Here is a 26817-nt window from a genome sequence, read left to right on the forward strand (position 1 = left end):
GGCCGGGGCCGCGCCCCTCGCCGCGGAGTGGCGGCCGCGGGTCACGCGGGGCGGCGCGAGGTTCCGGGTCTGCCGCCGCCGGAGAACGTGAGTGCAGGGGCGGGGGGATGCCGGAGCCGCTGTCGCCACCTCCTCCCCGGCCCTGCGCGGCTCCTCCTGCCGTGCTCCCTTATTCCGCTCTCCTGCCCTCCTCCTGTCTTGCCTTTGCCGCCGCCTCCCGGCGGAGAGCGGTCCCCCGGCCGTGAGGGGCGCGGCCACACCCGGGGAGCGCCGCCCTGCTGAGGGGGGCCCTGTGCAAGCCCCGACAAGCGGGGCTGGGCTGGGTGAGCTGCCCTGAAGCTGCGCTCTGTAGGAGGTTTCCCTCCGCCGCGCTTCGCTCCTTCCCGCCGCTGCAAGGAGTGGTGGCGGTGAGAATGACGGAGCCGAAGCGGCCTGAGAAGTCGGATCGCCGATATTTCACGGTTTCGCAGCCATTATCTTCATACACACTCCCAGCGTCGTGCCCGTGGACTCGGCTCCTGGAGCGCTGTGGTGGCGGGAGGAGCCAGGTGTCGGGAGCAGCGGGGCTTATCCGCAGCCACAGCTGCTCATGGTGGGCTCCTCACACCGCCCCAGTGTGGCCTTACTGCTTTCGTTCGCCCCCTTTTCCTCAGTGGTGTTTTTTGTAAATTCTAGAAACAACTTCTTAACAAAACTAATAACTCGCCGCAGCTATATCCCTTTCTTTGTTAATACTACAAAACAAAAAAACCTACCCTCCCCCCCCCCCCCCCCCCCCAAACTGCAAATAACTTGCAGCTGTATCGGAGAAGAAGCAAAGGCAAGTGTATCTTGTCTGCATTTGGTAAGCCTCGCAGTTGTTAAACGCCGAGTCTGAGTAATTCAGGTGTCTGTGAAATGTAATTAACAATACCTGAGCTGGTTCGATTTCCTGAAATAGCACAGTGATGTTCTTCCTGGAACTGCTTTTTGTTGACATAGATTGGAGGCGTTGACAACAGCAGTATAACGCTAATACTAGGAAGCATGTGCTTCTGAATTGTTTATTTAACCAGTATTATTTTAAAGTGGATTTCTTTAGAAAATTCCTGTTCTTCCTTTCCTTCCTTTCCTGTTCTTCCTGTCTCTTACACACTGCAGGCAAATTGTCCCTCAAAGCTACCAAGGAATGCCAGAATTGTGAGAGCTGTTGTGCTTCACACTTCTGTAGTGGAGTCAGGCAATCTTTGATGGTTTAATTTTTCATAATATTAAAAAGTTCTGCAGATAAAGGAGGATGCTCTTCTAGTATGATTACCCAGTTTTAACATTGTACACAACTATTGCAATTGAGTGGGGGAAAAAAACCCAACAAACCCCAAATCCCTGGCCCTGAGTTAAATATCTGTGAAGTTAAAACTCAGCTCCGGCCTAATCTGAAGTTCACTGTTGTTTTGATGTATTTTTATTTTAAGTGTGACATCCTCTTACCTTTATAAGTACAGTGATATTAAATATTGATGACTATTTCACTTCTCCAACTTCAATTAGTGTAGATGTATCCTGGTGTTTTGAAAGGCAGTTCCTAATTACTGTCTGTTATGAGAGAGATTTGACCTAGTCCCTTGGGTTCTTTCCTGTGAAAGCTGTCTCATTTATTTTGGGATAAGGTGGCTAAAATGATTCTTGGCATGTATTGTTTAACATGTGTATATTTTCTTGTGAACAGTAATTGTTGCACCCTTCAGAACACAATTTTCGGTTTTAAGGTGAAGTTTTTAGTTACAAAGCTTATTTTGTTAAGGACTTCCTCCTTTAGTGGTACCCAAGAGGATTAAAAAGGCTATAAAAGATTTTCAGTTTTCATGCTGAAGCAGATAGAAGAGGCAGAAGAACTTCTTTATTCTCACAGAAAACTTTGAATGAAATTTAAAATGTTGCATAATAAAAAAAGCCTGTGATATAGCCATTTATGAAGTCATTGAAGGCTGATATTTAACATTGAATTGTCTCAGTAAAGGAGTTTAAATTGTTTTAAAACATTTTTATTACAGATGTTTGACTTCTGTTACCAAATTGTGAAGTGCTGTGTCTTTTGAGTTCACCATTCAGTATTCCTTTGTGAAGGAAAGCCCTTTAAAGGCACATCTGATTAATCCAGAAGTTGTTCTTTATGAAGTAATTAATTTTATAATTAAGTCAGGACCTTGTCTATGCTATGAGCTGTGTAGGTGACTGGACATTTCAAAGCTGATTGTAGCTGACAGCTTGTGGCTGACCTTCTCCTTGCATACTTATTCAATATAAACAGGATGATTCATTGTGTTTCAATTTTTTAGTTTATTTTTCCTTGCATTGGTTGTTCTTTCTGTTAGGCATTTTCCCCACCTCTTTCCAAAGCTGGGGGCCACAGTCAGAGTGTTTACAGTGGGCTCCTGCTTCCTTTGCCTCCTCTTTTGCCCTAAAAGCTCTGATTTGGTTCTGCTGTACCTGGAGAAGCCTTTGTGTCCTGAGACTGTGTCCTCACAGACAGGGCCGTGGGCCTGTTGGGGCTTCTCTGCATCGTGGGATGCTTTGTGCCTGGGATCTGACACTCAGATGGTTCAGGTGGTTTGCACACTGGTCTAGCTCTAATCTCAACATGTAGGCTGAGTGCACAAGTTTTTTTCCAGAGTGTACTTTTGTTTTGCATAAACATAAATCAAAATTTCAGGGTAGTTATGTTTGTTTTAAGGGGAGCAAGGGCACAGGGGGATTCTCTTCCTCTAAATTCAAATTACAGCTATAGGAAAATGTGGTAGAACATTTCATTTTAACTGATATTTACTAAAATATTTACTTTATTACATTATTTTTTTAGTAATGTGAAGTCATAATATTTTATGGTTGCCAAGTGAGTGAGGAGGTTTGTCACAGTAAAAATAAGTTTAAATGCTTTTACTTGTTTAGTATGAAACAAACAAACAAATTCCAAGAATATTTAGTTCAGACATTTATCTTGAGTAGGTGACAAAAAATGCAGCCACGTGGCAGCCTGGATGTGAGACAAATGTCTGTTTCAAGTCTGTCCTGGAAATTTGTACATTTTGAAGTAGGTGGCATATTTTCAAAAAAAAAAAGGAGAAGGAAAAAAGTGCTTCATTGTTTCAAGCCTCATTAGAGTTGTAATGAACAGTAGAGGCTGAGGAGCAATGTTCAAACAGCTGAAGGCTCTGTATGTTTTAAGGGAGCTGCATTAAGGAGGCTCTCAGATACCTCCTGTTCTCTTGCTGGGATCTTTTTCCCTTTGCCTCAAACACAAATGTGTTTTGGCTGACATTTTTGGTTGCTCCCAGTAAGGGGAATGGTTTATGATAACCAGCACTGCTGAAATCATGATGGAGATCATTCCCAGTCCTGTTGCATGATTATTGTCTGGCTATGTGCTGGATGAGGTTTCTTTTCTTAGGTACATGGGTGTTGAAAGTACTTCAGTTGGGAATTTAAGGGTATCAGGAGCAGAGATGGGAACTTTGAAACATAAGACTGTTTAACAATTTGAACAATGTGGGATGGCAAGATTTTGATGTTTCCTCATAACTTGCATTTAAAGGATGTTCACTTTTAAATTTTAACAGTTTTTGTGTCCACTGTTTTGTGGTGAAAAAGGTGTGTGGTACAAGAAAAGCCAGAGGTCTGGGCAGAACATTATTAGAATATTGGGGGGTGTTGGTGTACCTGATATCAGAGCTAGTGTGGAAAAACAGAGTGACATTGATTAAACTTGGGATTAACTATTGTTTTGGTAATGCAGCTTAACAGGTTGGTTCATTTGAGCTTTGTGAGGGCTACAGGGCTACAGCTGCGGTCTCTGCAGTTAAATTGTGATCATTTAACACTGGTTTTAGAAGGCACCAGTGTAGGAAGTTACATGTTCAAGAGGCCTGGTATGTTTCTGTTGTTTTCACTCTGTTTTGGACAAGGTTTAGGCATTATTTACCATTTCCAAAATAATAACGTGGGAAAACTGTTGTCAGTTTCATTGTAATGTAGTAAATACATTTTACATGCATTCTGGTTTACTGCAGTCGTTTTCAGGATAAAAAACCACAGCCAATTTGGTTTTTTCTTCTCTCAAATTGCTATAATAAGCATAAATATGATTTAAACAGAAATACAGAGACAAAAAAATACTTAATTATAAGAAGTGGCATTAGTTAATTCTGTGTGTGAACTGGCATGGAAGTGTGTGCTTCCCTTACTTCAGGATAAGCAGAGAAGGTGGCCTGGCCTGGCCCCTAGCAGGTTGTCCTTGATGTTCCACCCTGTGCAGGTCTCCCAGGTCCTTTTGCTGGTACAGGGTAACATCATCCAGAGATGCTTTTGATTTTCCATCTGCTCACTCACTTTGTGGAATGCAACCCAATCAAATTATCGAGAATACTCTGAATACCTGAATAAACATATTTAGTGAAGTGTTTGCAGGCGTGGCAGTGGTCTGTAGAAATGTGAAATTAGTAAATCCTAACAGACGTAATGGGGAAGGTTAAATTTTGCAACTTGAGCTGTCCTCTAGAAGAACTAGATTATTGCTTGTTTATCTAATGAAAATGTTGAAGAGGAATAATTTTGTATTGATTGGAAAGGTATTTAAATAAAAAGATTAGTAAATTAACTTCAACTGTGTTTAGTAAAAAAGAAGGTAATGTGGTGTTGAAATGAGAGTTTTGTATATATCTCATTATTTCAGGTGGTTTCATTTGAAAGCTGGTGGCAGAGTTTTAAGAGGAATTGTATTTTGCTGGTTCTACATAACTGATACTCACACATGGAATAATGTGTTGTGTCTCCAGTAGTTCTGCAAGAAGGGACACCCTGGAGGGGAGGAGAGGCTGTGCTGTGGCTGGGGCACCTTGCAGAGTTCTCAGAGGTGAAGCAGGACTGGCCAAGCTGGGTCTGGTTCTGAATCCTGGCTCTCTTCCTGTCTTCCACAGGTGGTTCCACGCTCACAGCCCCTCTTACCCAGTGTAGCTTCCTCCCTCCCCTCTCTTTCAGTCCCTGTCAGAGTAAATCTGTTTCTAGCCAGATCTGTTTCTGTAGCCCTCTTTAATCTCCTGGGGTTTTCTGGCATAAATAAAGCAAAGATGAAAGTTTTGTTACAACTCTTAAATTTTTTTATGCTGGTTTTGTATATGATTTCCCCCTATAGTTTTCTTTTCTCCATCACTTACTTCTAAACTAAACTCTTTATTCTCATCCCTAGGAAAGGAGTAACAATTTTCAAATTGCATCTAGGAGTACTTAGCTGTGTCTCTGTTCTTCCTTTTGTCAAAATTGTGACTTTTAGTTTTCAAGCTTAGCTTGTTTTGAATATTTGTAAAAGTTGGAAAAATGGTCATTAAAAAAAATTAAATATGTGGCAAAAATAGGGATCCTGGAAACTGAGGCTCTAGAGAAGAATTTTGAACTGCTTTCCTTCCTGTAATCTTAATTATTCTGACTGAATCGGAATTAATGAAAACATGTCCAGAATACCCAAGCATTTTAATGGATTGAGTACAGCCTGTGGAAGGATGTGAAACAGAGGTTGCAGACTGCTTTTTCTCTCAATGCTTGTCTGGATTGCCTGTATAAATCTCTTTTATTTCTGTTTTGTATCAGTTTACAAATTCTGATTTCTTTTCCTCACTTGAATTTTTGTTCTGATATATCAAAGGTCTCAGCTGATTACCTTGATGAATTTTTTTGTGTTTAGAAACTTACAAAAACAGCGGTGAGCTTCAAAACACTGCAGTATGTGTGTAACAAGTTATCTTTTTTCTTTCAGAATTTCCAAAACTTGTATGGTTTCAAAATTGAACAAAAGACTGGAAATTGAAATAATCATCGCATTTCGTTGAATGAAGAAGTAACCATGGAACGAAGGCAAAGAGGAGTCAGTGCTGGACTGCTTTTGCTGCTTTATCAAATTTCTCAAGTTGGGCTCCAGAACATTCCTTCTGTTACCCTTGGGGTACTTGTGCTGAATATTTTTCTCTTTCTGAATCCTTTGAGGCCGCTCTCTGAAGTGTGTCTCAGTGTAAATGAAGCTGTCCACAAAAAGAACTGGCAGCGTTTGCTGCTTTCTCCTTTCCACCATGCAGATGATTGGCACTTGTATTATAACATGATTTCCATGCTCTGGAAGGGCATAATGCTGGAAAGAAAGCTGAAGAGCATATGGTTTGCCTACATAATTGCAGTATTTTCAGTACTGATTGGAGTAGTTTACATGGTGCTGGAAGTCCTGCTTGTGATAATTCTGGATGATCCTTCCTATGAAATGAATTGTGGCGTAGGTTTTTCAGGTAAGACACAGGGTTTGTCCAATTTACATACGTAAAATGAATCTGTATATTTGCTATATAACAAGAACTGTTAATTGCAGAAACAGAAGAGGTGTACATCTGTATATATGTATGAGTGTCACATCAGTATGCTTATCCTATTTTTAAATTTCAAGCATGTACTATGGGCATGAACATAAAAGTAATTCAGTTTCTGTTCTTATGAGCAGCAGGAACTTTACATGAGAGCATGAAAATATCATCCTTGGAAAATTGTGTTTTCTGTTTAATATTGCTGGTTAATTGAAGTCTGAACTCTTAATTTTCAGATGTTGTATAAGCATTTCAAGAATGCTCCTTAGGTGGCTTCTAGAAAAGCCTGTCAGTTTAGAATTACTCATGCCTCTCTTTGGAGAGACTCCCCTAGATCTGCTTCTGCTAGCAGCATCCAGACACCTGATTTTGGTCCTCTTCCTTCAGTAATGGTCTTGTCTCCTCCTTTAGCAGATAATTTTCAAGTCAATAAATTTCTTCTCTTTAAAAAAATCTGTAATCAAGTAGAAAAGTAGCCCTGCATTTCTAGATAAGTAGGGTATTTCCTTGCTGTCCTTGGGACCTAACCTTAGAAGGCAAGCCTTCTTTCTCAGCCTTTAAGAAAGTTCCTCAGACCACTGTGAGCTTTCTCTTGAGAGGGACTTTTTCATTAACACTTCCAATAAGTTCTCTGAGTTCATTCCATCATATTGGCTGGCAGTTGCATGATAAAACAATAGCAGTCAGTTAGAAATTAATACTATTTATTGTGATTAAAGGTGATTTATCTACTTTTTTTTTGCAGAAACAAGTGATTCTGGAGTATGTGTAAGATGATTTTCCATTAATTCAGAATTTGAACCTACTGTTGAGCTTTACACATATTTGTTTGTCTTGTTTTCAGTAGTGGCTTTTCTCAAGTCACAGAACATGTTTTTGAGTTCACTAATTTTGTCAATTATTTCAATAGAACTCCCATTTTAAATGTTTGTATTGTTTTGAATACCTGAATAGCTACAGTGAGCAGGCACATTAAAAACCAGCTTAGATTTGGCTGTTATACAAATATGCAGTTTTTGTATCCTTTTTTTTTAAGTCACTGAAAAGTATCACTGAAAGAACAGAGCTGCTCTGGCATGCAGCAATATGCTTCATGGTGCTTTGAAACTGCATGGTACTTCAAATTGTTTGCATTTCTTTATTATTTGTGCACAAGTATTTCTGTCTTCATGTGATTTCTTCTTGTTTGCAGGAGTCTTGTTTGCTTTGAAAGTTCTGAACAACCATTACAACCCAGGAAGAGTGAGCAGTGTCTTTGGATTGCCCATATCCAGTAAATATGCATGTTGGGTGGAGCTGCTGGCTATTCATTTCATCTCCCCAGGGTAAGTGCATCTGGTATTTCAAGGAAAGGAGAGGAGATTTGTGCTGTCTGGAGTAGTTTGAGGTGTGAGTAGTGTTAGCTGGTATCCCAGTGCAGTGTTGGGCCTGCAGTCTGCTTTTTCCTTCAAACCCTCTGTTTTGAGTGCATCTCAAATTAAAAACCTGAAATACTGTTCCCAGCAGGTGTATTTGAGTATTTGAGGGAAGATAACAAAAGTTGATGAGCAAGGAAAAGGGCTGAGCCTTTTCAATGAGGTACCTAAACTGCTCCACCACAGTGCCAGGGCTTCATTAGCTGAGCAGCATTGCACTCTTTGCTTGCCATTGCTGTTCTAGACCCCTCTGGCTTAGTCACTCCTCTGATTTATCATCAGAATATCATCCAGTATTCTGCCAGTTCTGTCACTGTCAGTGTCACTGTCCTGCAGTGCTGCTAGTCATCTCCCTCAGTTTCCCTGGGTGCTCTGTGCCAGCACAGTCCATCTGCCCTTACCTCTGGGAGAACCTTGTTCTTCTTTGCAGTTGATTTTTTAAGTCCTGTTTGCAAGTGAGTAATTTTCCTATGTAGTATTTTGTAACTGTGAATCACGTTGCTGAATATATGCAAAGTACAGACACAAAACCTATGAACTATCAAATCACAGTTTATGTACAATTTCCCTTTTTCAGAAAGATTAAAAAAAAAGAGCTCAGCAATACTGAGATATTCCTTGTCAGGTACTATGATACAGCTGATAGAACATTTCCTTCTCTAGAAGGAGAATTCAGATATTGCTTGGGTTGAGCACTGGTTTTATGGCTTTATGCCTGGCTGCTCAATTAACTGCAGTGAGGATTAAAGACAGAAGAGTGCTCTGCCCAAATGCAGATTTGTTTGTGAGCTGCATGGCACGGCTACAAATATAAAAATAAAGCTTTCAGTGCATTAAAAACTTTTTTCTGAAATGCATAAACCGCTGTTTTAGCTGAACATAGGTTTTATTTGGTGATATGTTTAACAATACTGTTTTTAATTAAAGAATAGTGGAAGGGCATTATGTATGAAGTAAAACCGTATCCTACTGTTTATGGTAGAGGAAAAACATGAATTCAATCATTGTGTGCTGTCCTTTTTCAGAAGTATCTTTGGGTAGAGAATGGATAGAAAGTCCAAAACAATATAAGAAAAAATTTCATAATTTCATGGCAGTTTAGATTGCTGCCTCATCTAAACCTTTACAGTGACCTCTACAGAGGGCAATTTCACAGCACTTAAATGGTAGTGGGGGCTACAGAAAACAAGTAGTGATCTCCAGAAATTCATATCCTGGAACATATGTTTAATTAGTAACTGCCTACTGCCTTGCAATGAACCAGAGCAATTGTATCTCTCACAGCATTGCTCTTACATGCTCGTCTGTGTGCTCAGGGCACGTTATAATATTTGAAGTCTATGTTTAACTGGTTCCTTTTATAAACTAAATTGCATAATTTAATTTTGAATAGATAAGAGGTCAGTAATTGAGGCAGAATTCTGCCCAGTTAGAAAGCTTAGGCAATAAATTTGGCCCTGCTTTTGTGTGCTGGGAGAGGGTTTAGAAGTTTACTGACATCTTATTATTTTCTTTCTCATTTATGTTTTTGTTTTGGAAAAAATTTAAAGTGCATTCAGTATCCTTCTAATCTTCACCTTCCATAAAGGATATTGAGATGTATTGATGATAATTTGGGATTATTTGTTTAATGGAAGAAGAGACGTGTGAAAAGCTACCTTCTGTTTCATCTGTGCTTCTTCCAGAATTGAGCAGATATCTTAAGGCTTAGGTGAACCACTATAATGTTGGTGATTTCTAGAGTAGGTGATTTCTAAATATTTTTAATTTTCTGAGGTTAGACATTTTCCAAGTCAGGCATGCATTTTTCATAAATTTGGAAAATCTGTTCCAGAAAAATCTGTTTGGAAAATTACTTCCTTATAGATACTTTATTTTGGTAACTACCTTTTATCTGTAAGTTTTCACATCAGCATTTATGTGTTACTCTCTGGAGAGTTGTTGGTTTTTACCAAGAGAGAACTGCAGCTCCCCATGGCAGGATACGAGTTTGAGGTTAAGTAGGTGGCAAAAGAGTGAATTTAGATGTGATCTTTACCTCCCTCTAGTGACACGTGCATTTTCCTGTCTCCTTTTACCACTGATGCCGAGAAGGTGGCTTGGCTTGAGTGCTTGTGCCATCATCTGTAAAACTCCTGTAGATCACTGACCTGAATGTAAAAATTGATGCAAACTTTACACTTGGTGCATTAAACAGAGGTTTCATTTCTACTTTATAAAGGGTAAAAAAAGCTAATTTTAGCTCATGTTATTTAAATTTTTTGACAATCAGTATAAATGAGTTATTTCTAATTGCACATATGAGGAAATTTTAATGTTTAGTGTATTGGCCCCTGTAACTTGGTAAGAGGTGAAAAATTTGCAGCTAGTGTTTACACCTGCTTGAATTCAGATTTTCTCTTAAGCTATGTCAATCTATGTCAATTATTTGAGCAAATCTTGTTCACTGTAAACATGTTATTCTGGTTTGATTTCTCAAAAGAGTCAGAGCCTTTTCCTTCTGTATACAAATAGTAATGATATTTTTTAAAGAAATTGTTGGTATGCATAGAAAAGAATTTGGATCTCAGCAATTCAATTGTTCTTTTAATTTTGAAGAAAGTGTATTACAAAGATTGCAGTGGATCTGCATTCATGCTTCTTTTACACTAATTGTAGGATTGCATGGATCGTGCAGTAGAAAGTATTGTGTTTGTGCTTTCACTCAGAAGTGTGCATGGTTTTGGTAAGATCTACCCAGACATTACAATGTAAGTCACTTTTCTAAAGCTTAAAACCAGTTTACTCCTTTGGTAAGTCTTTAAATGCTTTTAGGGAATCATATTCTATAGCAGCTAAAATGACCTCTGCAATTAGCTTTCTCAGGATATTTGTTAAATTCTTTTCTGTAACTGTGTAACTCCCAATTTTAAGGTAGTTACAAAGAAAGAAGACTTGGCATTATAACCTTGCAGGCAAGTAATGTCTCTGTGCTTGGGCTCACTCAGGGACTTTCTTTGGGATGTCTCAGAGACTTTATCTTTACAACCAGTTCTACACTCTCCCTTCTGTATCCCTACCAAAAAAGTCTCCATTACTCACAAATTTTTTTTATTTTCTAGGACTTCTTTTGCTGGGCATCTGTCAGGGATTCTTGTTGGATTGATGTACACTATGGGACCTCTGAAAAAGATCATGAGAGCCTGTGCAGGTACATCATTTTGTTGAATTTACAAAATCTGCATAAGGAACACTTTTATTTTTAAAATTCAACAAGCCTTCCATAGAAATTCAGCCCATTCCAGCAAGTTTTTAGACAATTCAAGATGTGCTTATTTTATTCAAGTGGATGCAGAATAAAACATTCAGGTTTTTTCTTAAATATGGATAAGAACAATTAAGACTAAATGTGACTTTCAGATATTTTTACTTAGAAGAGTATCTTTTACTCTTCTTTTTAAGTATTTATTTAGAGTATAATCTTTCAATGAAAATGTTACTTCAAGTGAAATGTGGTGGAGCCTTAAGCATATGTCAGAACAAAATGTTTCCATCTTGATTTGTGCTGTCATATTGATTCTAATAGGAGTCTCTGGTTTGAAAAAGGTGATGGGATGCTTAAGAAATGGTTGCTGGATTTCTCAAGCTTTCCAACAATGTGTTATTACAGCTTTTCATATTGCAGTAATAATTATTTTCTAAAAAATATTATAACTTTAGACATCTTTAGTCTTAAAAATTGTTTTAAATACAGCCCTGCAAACTTTTAAATGAACAGTCCCATAGATGTCAGTGTTTTAATTGGAAGTCTAAGCCCCAACACAGCAGCTGTGCTGGGGTTGGTTGGCAGAATAGTTGGCTTTTTTTGTCTGACTGCTTGATAGGTTGAGTACTTTATTCATGAGTGTTCCATCAAATTGAACATGGATATGGTGTTTGTACAGTGGGGAATTAATTGTTGAGATGTGTGTGCTGTCTCTGGGGCTTTGACCACTTGGGGATATTCTGTAGGTCATGTATGGTCAGCAGCTGGAAGGGAAATGACACCAGAGCATCAGCTTTCCTGCCTTGCTGCAGGAACAGGCATCAGGTGTCCTGTTAGTTAAAGGTTAACCTTGCATGATGCTGTGCCACAGGGACCTGCCTGATCACTATGGAACAGGCATCAGCTCAGCTGCCAGGGCAGCTTCAGGGGCTCCACCTTGGGCTTGGCAAGATGCAGCCCTGCCTGGGTAACCTCTGATCCCCTCACTAACCCTGCTCTGCTTGGAGATGGACTGGGGACCTTCTGAGGTCCCTTCCAATCAATTTCTCTGGGATGTAGGGGGCATAGAATTTAATAAAGATAGTGTAGAAAGTAATCTTACCCCTAAGGAGTGGTAGCTGGGCCAATTATCAAAGATTAGGAACAGGCCTGACTTTAACAGGCCACAGCTGCAACCAATGAGAAGAAGAGTGCTGTAAAAGAGTGGGTTGGCTGCTTGAGAAGGGAGCTGGAGTCAGTTGGCTGCTTTGTGAAGAAGAAAGAGGCAGTGCTCTGAGGAGCTGCACAGGAGAAACACCAAGAAGGTATGGAACTTGTGATAGGGAGAGAACAGTATGGAACCCCTGCAATAAGATGACAACACTGGGATTCAGGGATAACCCCACAGTACTGCCAGTGAACCCTGCCCTGGCTGCTGTGCAGGTTCTGTGTGACTGACAGCTGCAGGAAGCAGTGTTGAGCACACAGGCATTTTTTTTTCTCCTATTTAGCAAAGCAGGAATAATGCAGTGTTGCTCCAGTCCTCGGTTTGCTGTGCATTAAACATTGTTACTAATGAATACTCTCAGTAAAGAAAGTGTTCATTATGTGTTCTGGGAGAACATAGTGGGTTGCTTTGCTCTTTTTCTAGTCTACATGGATGTGTTGCTTGAACATGGCACTCTACTATAAAATCTGGAGCATACAAGCTTGCAACAGTATATTCTCTCACAGATGCCAAAACAGATACCCATGACTGATTTCCTGCCTGTATCTTATGAAACAAACTCTTAAAGAAGGGGTACTTTAAATTTGAATTTTGTATTCTATAAAGAAAATATGATAATTCTAACAGTATATGCATTATTCTTTTATTTAGCTGGCATTTCTTTCTTCACTGAGCCTGACAGGCCAAGGGACTACTATTCAGGTAAGTACTCTTGTCCACTTAACCAAAAACTTACTCCAGCTTTAAAAAAAGTTTCTGCTAATGATTAGAAAACCTATAGGAGAGCTATGTGAATGGAAACATACAGAGTATACAAAATATTCTGCACACATATATTTGCTAAATGTATATTACTTCTCTGGGCATGTCTCACCTTTCCTCTTCAGGCAAGTGTGAGGATGGATTTTGTACTAGAGGCTTAAGCCTCAAATTAAGGTCATGACTTCCTAAAATGCTACCTCAGGGAAATATCATCCCTTTTGCACAAGGTGTAGCAGTGGGGAAATTGTGTCTACTGAAAGCAGCCTTTTGGACCTTGGTAAATATGCCCTCATCTGGCAAATTTATCTGTTCCATTCTAGGGTGGTTTTTCCCTTCTAACAAGGATCTTCTTCCTTTGAGCCCTCTCTGTAAAAGAAGTAATTTATGTGCAGAAAGCCCCTCCTCAGCAGACTGAATTTAGGCCATCTGCAGTTTATAGATGGATGGCTGGAATGGTGGCACTGAGTGGAGCTCGTTTGATTCACCTCTCCTGCAGAGCACTGAATCATTGCCTGTGGAGTGTACAGCAATAATAGGTGGAGTCCTTGTCTATGGGGGCCAGGAGAGGCTGGGAGAAGGGCTCTGGGTGTGGGATGTGAGCTAAGGGATGCATAGCCTGGCATCTCTTACCTCCTGCAGTGATTTATGCTCTTTCCTAGGCATCTGCTGGAAGAGCAGGATAAATGCAGAGTGATAACTCTCTCAAATATCTGCCAGTGTGCAGTGGCTTAAAGATGTTCTCAGCAGAAAGTTTTATGGGAGGATTTTGTCTTTAATAGCCTGTGGTAGATCCTTCTTCCATCAAGTTGTCAAAAGCTCTTTGAATCAACATGAACACTTTTAACACCTACATCATCAGAAAATATTCACAGTGTGGTTCCTGCTTTAGAATCTGTCATTTTTTAGTTTGGCTTGAACCTGCTAACTGCTAATTTCATTTGATGCACGTTAATTCTTCTTTGGGGAGGGAGACTAAACCTTCATTCTTTATGTACTTCTTTCCTTAGTGGTTTTTCAGGCTTCAGTCCTGTACTCACAATGGCTATATTTCCCCTCCTTTCAGAAAGTTGAAGTCTGTCTGGTTGCTTATAAGAAAACTAGTTCACACGTTTGATCATTCTTACTGTTCTCTGATGTTTTGTCAGGCAGGGGTTTTTATTTTGTGTAGTCTTTTATAATTGAGATGTGCTTACTTTGAGCCAAGTTTATAGCTACTTTTATTCTCCCTGATGGACTTTGTCTTCCATGATCTATCTCCAATTTTATTGTTACATTAAATAGTTCCCACAAGTAGGATTCTGGGCCCTTAAGTATTTTTGGAACATCTGTTTTGTAATTCCTGAACAAAAGATCTTAGTCTGCTTTCTTCAGCAACAGGGATTGTTCCAACTTTCAAAAGTATATTTACCCAGGATTTTCATTACTCTCATTTACTGTCAGGTCAAAAAACATTTGATCTAAAGGCCAGTAAAGAAATAAAACAATTACTACTGAGAAGTGAAATGAGAGGTGAAGGCAGCGTGTGCAGCAAGCACAAGTGACAGCACAAGTGACAGCACAAGTGACCTGTTGCCATGGCTGGCAGTCCCAGCCCAGGGCAAGGGGCTCATCCAGGTACAGGAGCTGCTCACAGACACTGAGCCTTCCTCCAGTATCCCAGAACAGCAGGGTGGGTGGAAACTCAAAAGGTTTATATTAGAAAAAGTCCTTTAATAGCTAATGAAGATCAGAATTTGTACTTGACATTTCAACTCTGTGATCTGTTACAGCCCCTGTATAAACAGCAGCTGCTGGGAGCTTGGGTGGGTGTATGAGACCACCCTTGGGGAGGAGCAGCAGAGAGATTCTCAACAGCCCTTTCTGTTTGCTTTTCCAGTTCTTTTCAAGTAGGGAAAATGGAAGAGATTTCATGTAGTAGATCTGCCATGATGGGGAGGGAAAAAAAAGCTGTGGTATGCTGGCAACAAGGAAGTCTGGGATTTTTTTGTGTGTTTTGAGCAGTCCTCAAATGCTATTACTTTGAGTTCTTTTGGACAAAGGGGAGATGGAGAGAGTCAACCTGAATTATCCTGTCCTCCAAATTTGCCTTTAGATGTAACCATTTAATTTTTTCTTTGTACCAAATTCGTTTGTCAGAAATGACTTACAACTGCAGTTAAGAAAATAGATATTTGTTGTGTTCATTCCCTGTTCACATACTTTGTAATTGTCTTTCATCCTATTTGCAGAAGTCTTAATGGAAGATTTAACCTTTTGCTTGGTGTATGATATATGGAATAAATTTGGCCATCTGTGAATGAAGAAAACTCTCTCTAGTGTCATAGGCTAATGATGCATATCTTGATTAGTTTTTCACTTTCTGGCATTGCTGATTTATTACTGTGTGCCTTTAAATACCAATTTAAGTAGAAAAATAGATGAAGCTGTGGTCAGAGTAGATTTTATGAAACAGCACAAGGAAACAGCTTTGAAAGAAAAAAGGTTTTAAGTGTAATTTTAGCACATTTAGTATTTAGTAGCTGAATTAGGTTTTCTCTAAGTGCAGTTCATGAATAAAGGATTAGGACATTTATTTTGATTAATAGAACACCTTGAACATGTCAATGTTACCAAATTGTGTCTCATTTTAAAATAAAAGATTACAACTTTTTGAGCACTTACAACTTTCTGGCAATGTGAAACATAAACATAGAAAAAACTACAGCAATAGAACAAACCTAAAATACAGCATCTTTTTGCTTTCATCAGATAATTTAATGCTTTTAGTAGCAGGATTTTTACCCTCTTCATGCATGAAGTTTTGAAACCTTCAGAAAAGAAATTTATAGCTGAGAAAATGTTGATTCAGATTAACATAAAACAGAGGAGAATGAGGGGAGTGTACAGACATAACAGCTAAATGCTGTCCCTCAGTGAGATTTCACTGCAGGTGTAGGAGAAATCTTCCAATGCCAGTTGTGTTCCAAGACAAGAAAGAATTGGAAAAAAACAGAATGTGTGTGTTTTTGTGTATGTGTACATGTCTATGTAAAGTCAATGTGGGGATATTTGCAAATACAGAGGAATATATATAATTCTGTGTAGAACTTTGTGCAGTTACGCTTTTCTTCAGTTTTTCCTGCTTTTTCTGTATAACTTTCAAGACAGAGTATTGCTGGTTTTATTTGACTAAAGATTCTAGAGCTTGGGATCTTTTTCTTTAGCAAAATAATTTTTAAATAGAAATTATTTATTTCTCCTCACTTTGTCATCTGTATTTGTTATTAACAACAGAAACTTCACGAATTTCACCTGGAATTGATAGAACCAATGAAAGATCATAAGGCTATTGTTGATGCTGATTATCTGAAGAAAAAGGAAATGCCCTGCTGTACTTGTTTAATACAAAAATATTTCCACTTTTCTCATTTTGAAAAACCTTTGTATAATTTTCTCTCAGCTGGAAGAAACTGGCAACCTTTGTGTACTTTGGTTCTTCAAGATCCCTTGTTCAGCTCTCTGGAAATGAACACATCACAAAAGCTTTGTATTTTGAAAATACAGAAATTGAATAGGAAAACTGAACTTTTCTCCATAGTTTTCCTCAGTTGAAAAGTGTCACTTTTTTCCATAATTTTTCTCAGCTTAGGTTTTCTGTGCTCAGTCAAGATTGTGTTGTTAGCAGGAAGAGAGTGTTGCTCAATTCTCCAGCCAAGGAATTTTTTCCTTTTGACTCCCATGTGTTTGGGTGGGTGATGGCCTGTGCTTGGTTTTGGCCAGCTGTGCAAAGGCCAGGGAGGTTTGTCAGCAGTGAGAGGGACACTGATGGGGTCTGTGCCAGAGCACAGCAGGAGCTCTGTACAGCACTGCAGGAATTTGCAGGAGTCTTTTCCTGTGACTTCTCTGGGTCCAAAGATGACTGGAATTTATGATGACATTGTTTTATGGGCCCTGGGGGAAAGGGGAAGAGAGGTGGGGAGAAAAAGCCTGAACAGTACCAGGTTTGTGTTCTGGTGATAGCAGTAAGGTCTCCAAATATTGACAACTAAATGTTAAAAGGAGATGAGCAAAACTGTCTTTCAATTTCTGTCTGAAACTTCTTAGTAATAGCAATTCACTTACTGAGATGTTTGGTGCATCTTTTTTCTCTTTTTTTTTTCCTCCTGTTACTATGCTGTGGCTTTGTAAATTAGAAGTTAATTTATGGCATATATTGTATAAGTAATTGAACCCTAATAATTCTTTTCTTTCCCAAATTAAAACAATTTGTGGAAGAAAGATAGCAGGAAGATAATATCTGATTTCACACTTGCTGAGTAGCAGCAATTGATTTTATTTTTTGATTTGTTTTACAGAGTATTATGGCTATTATCCAGATTATCAATACAGAGCTCCAAGGAGCTACTTTGATTATACAGGTGGGCTCACTGAAGAGGAACAGCTTGAAAGGGCAGTGCTAAACAGTCTTAATGAAAGAGGTAGGAATTTTATTGCATTTTTATCTCTTAAGTTATGATTCATACTGAAAGGGACTTAGGAGGGAAATAAGATGTATTCCTCATGACTTATTTTTGGACATACCTTGTAATTTTGGGAAGCAATTGATATAAAATGAGCTTTATTGTAAAGGATATTGTCTATTTTACTATCTTTTTAAGATGATATTTTGCATAAGCTTTAACATTGAGTTTGAGAAAAAATCTTTTTAATATTAAGCATTTTGAGATGTTACTTGAAAGAATGAGCCATTTTTGTGGAGTTTTTTGAAATTATCAAGAAAACGGAATATGAATAAGTGATAAGATTATAATATAAATAAGTAGACAGTATGCACTTTAAAAGCTTACATGTATGACTTTGAAACATCTGCAACTTTCATTTGTAGCCTTAAATAATCTCCAACACTCCAGGTAAGATGTATTTTTAATCTCCTTGTGGTTTTGAACAAAGGTAAGTTTTGTGCTATCAGAGGGAATGTGTTTTTTTGGGAATGTCCTTTGGTGAAACACAAGAATGAATTTCACTAGTACCTCACTAGCAGATTGCTGTGGAACCAAATTTCTCTTTAGGCTTCCCTGCCAAAAGCAGCATTTCTAACACTCTGCTAGTGCCTGGTTCCAGTGCTGGTTGTGGTTTGTAAGCCTCACAGGCAAGTGAAGCATGAAAAGGTACCATCATATATTGTTTCCAGTAGAATTTGGTGTGATCACATCTGTAGGGATCTTGCTTTATTTTGCACTTCTTTCTCCTCCTGCTGGAACACTTTTTAGTTGGGACAAGCGAGACCTAAGATTTGAGCTCTTAAAATACTTCCTTAAAGAAGCTGTGTAAAGGTTCAGTTTGCCTATAGGCAGATGTCTTGTTTCACAAAGAACATAATCCAGAGCATGTCACTGATCACACCTGTTTCAGGGACACAAAGGAAGAGATGAAATTTACTGTACTAATGGGCAATTAGGATGTTCTTCCCTGTCAGTTAGTTTGAAAAATAATTAGCTTGAATGAGCACTATCCTTTGAACATGATGTTTTCCCTAAAGTGTGAACATTCAGGGATTCTTGCAATTACATAGATGATGAAACAGGTACTTAACATGACAAAAAATTACATTAAATAATTTGAAATAGGTTGTAATAGCAGGTACCACAATTAATTTAGGGCTCTCTTATTATATATATTTTTTTTCAAGGATTTTTAGGATATTTTAAGGGGGTTTTTTGCAGGAGTTTTTTAGGAATTCTCTGGGAATGTTTAGGATACCTTTAGGGTTTTTTCAGAGTTTTAAAAGAATTATTTTAGGGTGTTTTAAGGGCTGTCTTACTGCTAATTGGAGTTGTTAGGAATGTTTTTGGGTATCCTTGGGGCTTTTTTAGGGCTGTTTAAAAGTTTTTAGGGCATTGAGGGTCTATGGAGAACATTTTTAGGACTAGGGTATTTCTAGGGTTTTTGAGGGAATTTTTTAGGCTTTTTTATCAGGGCATTTTGAAGCTATTTGGGGTATTCTTAGAGGTCTTTTAAGACTATTTAGGGATTTTTAGGGGTGTTTAGGGACTTTTTAAAAGAAGGGTATTTTTAGTGTATTCTGAGGCTATCTTTAGGTTTTTGTGAGGTGTTTAGGACACTTTGAAAACTAGGGCTTTTTTAGGGAATTGATAGGGTTTTTTAGGGTCCTTTCAGGGCATGACAGAGGCTGAGGGGCACTGTGGGGGCTTGAGGGAGGAGCAGGGAGAGGGGACAGTGGGTGACACACAGAGAAGCTGAGGGTGGCAGGGGCAGCTGGAGGGTGACACCGAGAAGCTGGGGCTGCAAAGCTTTTTCCTTGCAAACAGCCTTAGGCCCAGGCTGAGTTTAGTGCCTAGGATTAGGGTTACACCTAGGATTAGGGTATTGAAAACCACAAAGCCCAGAGTTCCAGGCACACTGCAGCTGCTAAAGGCATCCCCAGGGTTTGGGTTAGGTTTAGAGTCAGGGTTAAAAATGTTACCAGTGTGCTTTTAACAAATTGTTACTTCAAAAAGAGTTTATTTTAAGTATGAATGGATTAAAGATTGTCTTTAGCCATTTCCTCTCCTAACCAAAACAAATTATCAGACTTTTGTAGAGGGAATGGTTTTGTGTATTTCTCAATTTTACCATCTTCTTTTAAAAACAAGAGAGAGACAGAGACTGTTCAAGATTGTTCTGGCTTGCTCTTGTTACAATCCAGCTATGTCTGGATTCATTGTATGTTACTTTCCTTCTAAACTCATTACCCTCAGCTACTTCCCTGCTAATTTGATTTTTCATTTGTCAGCTGTTCCAAAGCATAGCACAGAAACAGTAGTTAATTCCATCAGTCTTCTTCACCAGTTTATGTTCAAGTCTGTAGATGAGACATATTGACAGGATGAATAGCTTGCTTCGTAGCATGACAAAATTTTCATACATTGACAGAAACTGAAAGGGCTGTGCTAGAAACAATAGCAAAGGCTAATGAATGTGGTCTGCTTGGAGCTGAGCAGGAAAAAATGGGGCAGTGATAAGTACCAAAAGCCAAAGCTCTCAGACTGTATAGCATGTCTGCATTTTGCAGAGGGAAGGACAGGAAAAAATAAAAGCAGTTTTGCCATTTTATATTTTTTATTCAGTTGTAGTTTCTGTCTGACTTCTAGTGAAACACAAAACAGTGAAAAGGTTGCTATGTTTTGTGTGTCTCAGCTCTTTCTGGAAGCCTCCTAGTCCTGCTAAAGTATGAAAAGAGGAAAAAATGCCTGCCTCTCCTTAAAATTCTCTGTACAACTCAGTGAATCACAAGTGAGTTTGATTAGACCTAAAGGCTTCACTATTCATTGGCTGGAAGAGATGAAATGAGTAAAGCAACACTGGGCTTTTGACTCTGGCTTCTTGCTACCTTCCAGTTTGCTGCTTCTACCTCCAAATGTATCAAAAATACCTTGGAATGAGCTGTGCAGGGAGGCTGTGGAGTCCCTGTCCCTGGAGATGTTTAAGAAAAGGCTGGATGTGGTGTCAGTGCCAGAGTCTGCCTGACAAGGGGTGTTGGGTCATAGGCTGGACTCCATGATCTCAAAGGTCTTTTCCAACGTCATTGCTTCTGTGGAAAAAAAAAATTGAATGTTTATAAACTAAGAGAAGTCCCATTTTCTTAAATAGAGCACTTTAAACATTGATGGTTTTGCATTAAAAAGCAAGGCAAGTCAGGTGTTCAATATATTGCACTGTATGTGATCTGTAGCACACCCAAGTGCTGGTTGGTAAGCTTTAATAATATTCTGTGGTTATAACATATTTAGCAGGGCTATACTATTTATGGAGGAGACAATTTATATAAAACTGGTAAAAATGAAAGCCAAGCAAGTGTTGGAAATTGTAATGACCTTTGATCAAATATCCAGATCAGAGTTCTCTGTTTTGGTTAACTGTGTGGTCCTTGCTGAGTTCAAAAGAAATCACCTCATTATCTTCTAGAGCAAAGCCTCTCCAGAGTAACAGATTTGTAGAAATGAGAAGTGTCTGTTCTTTGTATGGGTATTTAAGTATTTGTGTAGTTTGGTCCTTGTATGGATACCACACTCAGTAATGCCAGGACAGATGGCGATACTGAAAATGCTTCTAGATTGTTCTTTAACACAACTAAAGCTGACATGACAAAAAATACAGGCATACTGCTTTGTGATACCTCTGCTATTTATTTGCTACACTCCTCTTATCAGACCTAATTGCATATTTCAGTTTGGTAGCTTCATATATTCCTCCTGACTCTTACAGAGACTATCTTCCAAATCATGTTATCTAACCTAAAAATAAGGTCATAACTTCAGAGAAGAGGAAAAATCAAGTGAGAATGTTTAATGTAACACTTCTGTGGCATTGCATTAATACCAGTGTAGTTACATCTGTTGCAATTACAGCATTTTTCTTCTGCTCCAGAGTGCTTTAATTGTGAACTTAAGTAACAAAAGAAACTCCTACACAGAATGACAGGGTAGGGATGGCGGTCTCAGTCTTCTGTATTCACAGAATGTGGTTCTAGTTCACAATAGATTTGTAAAATATGCCATGGAAGGGTTAATGTTTTGTTCTAAGTTTGTTGTACTATATCCTTTGGTGTTGTCTATCACCCAGTGTTGTTGCAGTTTTCCATGTCCTTTGAATGCAGTCTTAGATTCCATTAGTCTTTAATTTGCTTTTGCTGATGTGTTGAAAAGCCTGTGTTGGTTTCTTGCACAGATGTCAGGTGGTGTTTCAGTAGTAGCAGTGGCCTAATTACCATTTCTGAATACTGTGGCTTATAAATATTTTGATAAGATGAAGGTGTGATTTCATTAATATTTCTGCAGTAATTAAAAGAAAAAAGGTGTCAGGGAACTATTTTAGGTAACAGGATAATTTAAATATCTACATGCAGATACAAATACATTTGTTTAAGACATCCAGACTTTGCTGTTCACCATATTGTTTGATGTAAAAAAAAATCTTTTCTTCAACCTAAAGCTTGTCAAAATATATTGTGTAGCCTTCTATTTTTGGGTCAATATATAAAAGTGCATTTTTCATCTTTTTTTATAGCACTTCATTCTATTACTAGTGATTATTAAAGCACATGTATATTTGAAGTGTTGAGCATATTTTATGGGGACTATACAAAGAATTGTCTTAACTGTGTGAGTGGTATCTGTTTTCTTAAATAAAAATTAACTTGGGATGCTGTATAGAAAAATAAATGTTTTTATAACAAACTTTGTTATTTAGTTGACAATTTCACTACTGGAAAGAATTTTTTAAAAAATGCAAGTAGTTGAATTATGATTATTTAAAAATCAGTTATTAAATTACAGCATTATGATGCAGTTTTAACCCTATGTGGCCAGGTGAAAGCTCAAGAAATGCTGAATGTTACAAAGGTTTTATTTCCTTTAAAGCAAATGTGCTTGTCCTTGACACTGTCGTTGTGCTCAGGAGGCAGGCTGTGGTTGTTTCCCAGAGCCCCTCAGCCGAGCTGCTGTGTGTAACCAAGCCTTGGTTGTTCCTTGCCGGGTGCCTCCATGTGAGTTCTGGAGAGCTGCTGCAAGGGCCAGTCCTGGCTCCTCGGGCTGCCAGGCCCAGAGCTGTGGGGCTGGGTGTGCTCCTGCTGCTCAGATGATTTTGCTTACACTTGGAATGGTTGGGCTGCCGCGTGGCCTTCCCTTGTGGAACTGCTGCCAGCCGGGGGTGGGAGCTGCGTGTGCATCTGCTGTGGGGCTGCACATGTTGGACTCAGTACTAAAAGCAAACACAAAAGCTGCTTGTACCAGAAACAACTGCTGAGGACACTGAAATAGTTTAACATTCTGGAGTTTGCTGTGTAAAGCAGGGATCGTGAAAAATGTGAATACTTGTAAATACTTGTTATTCTTAACTGGTTAATATTTGTTACATGTTCTTTTTGTTGTGGTTTGTTGTTTGGTTTGGTTTTCTTGTTGGGTTGGGGTGGTTTTTTGGGTGGTGGTAGCTTTATTGTTTGGGGGAGTTTTCTGGTTTTGGTTTTTCTTTTTATTTGACTGTTTTTCAGAGCAGTTTCTGGACATTGTAATTGCCCTGAAACCATCAGAATTGAAAACATTCAATTCCCTGTCTCCTTTGTGTTGTGACGCTTTGGCTTACAGGATGTATGTGCATTTTTCTCCTATTACAGACCAAAATAACAGTTGTTTTTCATTGTGTCTTGTAGATGTTGGTGGAGGAACACACAATCATGAGCAGCGACCTTATGGGTTTTGGTTTCCACCTGAGAACTCAGAAGAGGACATGAGAAGGCGAAGGCTTCGTAGGTTTGACAGATGATGAAGTTGGCAGGTGTTGATGTAAAGTGCTATTCAGGCTTACCAAAATATTTACAGATTTATTTGTAATCTGTAATTTACAGAATAATTTATAATATTTTTCCATTATTTTTACTACTTGTTGCAAAACTGCATAGGATTTTTTGAGTTCAGATTCAAAGTTGGAACTTGAATAAAAACATGTGAGATAGGAATGAATATGTGATCTTTGGCCATCTCCATCTTAATGCACCTTAAATGGAAGAAGACTGATGGTTTTTCCAAACTGTCTTTTTTTCCTTAAATTATTTTGTATAGCTTTAAGAATTCCTCGGCTTCTTGACTGCTGATGTTCTCAGACAACAGGTTTTCTTCATCCATTGCAACTGAAATGTTACATTTTGTATGTAACTTTAAAACTATGCAATTTTTCCTTACAAACCTTTCTCAGTTATCTCTGATGATCAGTTTATTTTTTGGGATTACCATATTAAATGACACTTGAAAAGATTGGTTTGATGACAGTAGCTGGGTTATGTGAATCTAGGCTTAAGCTCTTGAGCAGACAAATATTTGCAGCTATCCTTCCCCTGCTGTCCTTACCAAGGAATTTTTCAATACAAACTTCAGTGTTGCAGTCTTCCTCACACCATATTATCTAGAACTTGGATGAGATAAAACTGAGTGGTTACTACTTATGTTTTCCTAAAGCCTTTCTTAATATTTGTTTTAAATCAAAAACTACTGCTCTTTACAGAGCTGAAATAATTTATTAGGAGTTTTCTGTAAAGGTAGGTGGCTATGCCATACAAAGCATATATTTATTTACTAATATTTTTAAAGTATCTGTTTCCCTTTCTAAGAAGGCTTGGAAATTTTCTTTTGTATATGCTGTTCATGCAGCTTTAAAAATTCCACTATTTCTCAATATTTATCTTGGTTGAAGACCAATCTCAGAGCTGAGAGTTTGTAGACTTGTGGAGATCACACCTAAACACAGGCTACCTTGACTTCTTCATTTTTGAGAATTTCCTTACCCAGCCAGAGGAGTTGACAGGAGACCTGAGAGCTCAGTTGTCCTACTGGGCACACCCTCCACATAAGTCTGTCCTCTCTATGGCACTGCTGCCTCTTAATGTTAACTGATGAACCTCGAGGGCTTTGGTTACAGTTTCACCATGAAAATCACTCCTTGTCCAGGCATTTTATCCTCAGAATGAAAGAACTTGGGGATGTTCCTGTAAATCTGTTGCAGAGAGGTGTGATTGCAGAAGAATAATTTGGTTATTGGCTTTTGACACAGACCTGTTGGATTCTCCTCATCAGCACTGAAGGAGTGAGGATTAGATAAGCAGTTCAAGGGTTTCACCAACCTGTGCTTTATGAAGTCTACTTTTCTATGAGGTTATTTTTTTAATATAAAAAACAGTGCTGTATATTTCATACAGAAAAATATCCTGAAAGGAAATTTTGTACTGCGTTCTTTAAATAAATAGTACCTGCCCTTTCTGTTTGTAGCTAGTGTATGTAAGGGAAGCTCCTGTTTGCTGGGAAAAGCACAATATCAGGATGCAGACTTTGGGCTCGAGGTTTTGGGACACAACAGGCACAACTGCAGTGGGAATCCAGGTACAGACAGAATGCTGATTTCTGGTGTGTTCTTGGGCTTGGTTGATTTTGTATATATGCAATAGCTGTAGATTAAACAGCAGACATTTTATAGAAGGCCAACTTTTTTATGTTCACTGAAAATCAGTCTCAAAAACCTGTATACTTTTCTCAGCAGGTAATAATCAGATGTAAATGAGAAGAATGTAGCATTGGTTCCTCAGAAATCCTTTAATGCTCTGGTCAAAAGTTGCAGTGTAACATACTGTGTGTGCTAAACTGATATTTTTCTTGTTTAAAAGCACAGGATGTGCTGCTAGTCAGGGAAAAGAAAAATACTTAAGGAAAATCAAAACCCTGATTACAATTCTATAAGCACTTGGTTTTGTAAAGTGAACTTAGACATACATGCCATTAAATATTCACAAAAATTTTCAGTACTAATAAATGTTCTGTTGTTTTGACCTTTTTTTTTTGTATACAGAATTGAAATAAATATTTTTTTAACATTTAAAGCTGTTTGGTTTTAATTATAGTAATTAATAAAGTGTATATTTTCAATGACAGAGCTGCTGCTATGTTGTTAGAAATATGACTTGTGATACCAAAGGGGTAGATTGATTGTATTGGGACTAACTTTGTTTCTTTTTAATTTAGAGAAAGCTTTGGAGTTAGATTACTGAAAAGTTCTGGTATGTACAGTGTTTGGAAGGTTTATTCACACCTGCTCATTGCAGGTGGGTTGGCCTGGATGGCCTTTAAAGGCCCCATCCAACCCAAACTATTCTGTGGGTCCTCAGCAGGATTTTTGCCATGAAGGCCCCCATCAGTCAGTTTCAGAGCAGTGCTGAGAGCAGAGGTGGCTGATGAATCCCCAGTGTGCTCTGTTGCACTTGGTCTCTTCAGGGACAAAAATTAAGGGCAGTTACGCAGGTAAGTGTTGGACCTTGCTTCTCCTCTGGCCCTGGTCACTGCCTGACTGCCTCAAGGGCTCTTGGAGCAAACGTAGCTTTGTGTAAAATATTTCAGCATCTGCAGTTTGATTCCTTTGCTGTAGGAGGTGTGATTTCTTGTGAGTTGTTTGTACTTCCTCTAAACTCTGTGATCAGGTACCATGTAAGAAATTCGGCTCCCTAATTAATCCTAATCAGCAGACTTGTTAATGGGCACATTCTTGAAATTTAATGGTTGAATGACCTAACATATTACTGTTAATGAATAAGGGTTTCTCACAGCCCAGAATTAAGATGTGATGAAAGAATTGTGTTTAGCTTCTAAAATTCTTTTCCCTCTTCCATCTTGTGTTTAAGCACAGGCAAATTCTGTGGTTTTGTGTCAGTGTGCTGATTTCCCTGGCAGCACCACTTCTCCTAAAGGGAAAAAATGCCCCTTAAAATACCAGGAAAACAGTATTTGTATAGGCATGTAGGGTGTAGTAGGAGATAGTGAAGGGACTGGCCACTTTAGGCCAGCAGTTTTAGGTTTGGTTTTTTGGGTTTTTTTTGCCTCCAGGACTAAAGGAACTTTCTCTGGCCATCCCTTGCTCTGTTTAATGATGATACCCCTGTGTGCCAAGTGTATATATGCTGTTATACAATAACAGAGAACTGCTCAACCTTTGAAGCTGCTGCTTCTCTCCAGAGGTGTGAGGGTGGAGATGGCCCAGCATGGAGGAGGGAACAGTTTGGAGCAGTTTGGATCCAGCTGCCCTCCCTGCTGCTTGGAGGGGCTGGGAATGGGGATTGCTCTCATTTTCCCCTCTGATTCCATTGCTGGGGAATTGTGCCCCTTTTGGTTCAGCACTGAATGTGGATTGTGCTTTCACACAACAGCTGGTGAGCAGATCCTGGTGTTTGTGCTGTGGCTTCTGGAGTGTGCAGACATGAAGGACAGAATCATTGCATGGGTTTATTATAGGCTTCTCATT

At 38.8% G+C, this 26817-nt stretch overlaps 1 protein-coding gene across 1 annotated transcript; it reads left to right on the forward strand.

Moving 5' to 3' along the window:
* Positions 1 to 13: 13 nt before the first annotated feature.
* RHBDD1 (rhomboid domain containing 1) lies at positions 14 to 24982 on the forward strand. The gene is made up of 7 exons (XM_054282701.1): positions 14 to 87; positions 5786 to 6305; positions 7570 to 7702; positions 10894 to 10982; positions 12895 to 12945; positions 17340 to 17462; positions 23192 to 24982. The coding sequence occupies exons 2-7, from the start codon at positions 5873 to 5875 to the stop codon at positions 23302 to 23304; spliced, it is 942 nt and encodes a 313-aa protein (XP_054138676.1). The 5' UTR covers positions 14 to 87; positions 5786 to 5872; the 3' UTR covers positions 23305 to 24982.
* Positions 24983 to 26817: the final 1835 nt, after the last annotated feature.

This window comes from Melozone crissalis, unplaced genomic scaffold (genome assembly GCF_028551555.1).
Source record: "Melozone crissalis strain CALT ecotype California unplaced genomic scaffold, PUWL_Pcris_2 ptg000034l_1, whole genome shotgun sequence".
Classification (NCBI taxonomy): domain Eukaryota; kingdom Metazoa; phylum Chordata; class Aves; order Passeriformes; family Passerellidae; genus Melozone; species Melozone crissalis.

Bases quoted from the DNA above. Each gene is read 5' to 3' on its own strand.
- RHBDD1 (XM_054282701.1), top strand. From the start codon at position 5,873: ATGGAACGAAGGCAAAGAGGAGTCAGTGCTGGACTGCTTTTGCTGCTT. The intron at 6,306-7,569 runs GTAAGACACAGG...TCTTGTTTGCAG, and splicing joins TTGTGGCGTAGGTTTTTCAG to GAGTCTTGTTTGCTTTGAAA. The intron at 10,983-12,894 runs GTACATCATTTT...TCTTTTATTTAG, and splicing joins GATCATGAGAGCCTGTGCAG to CTGGCATTTCTTTCTTCACT.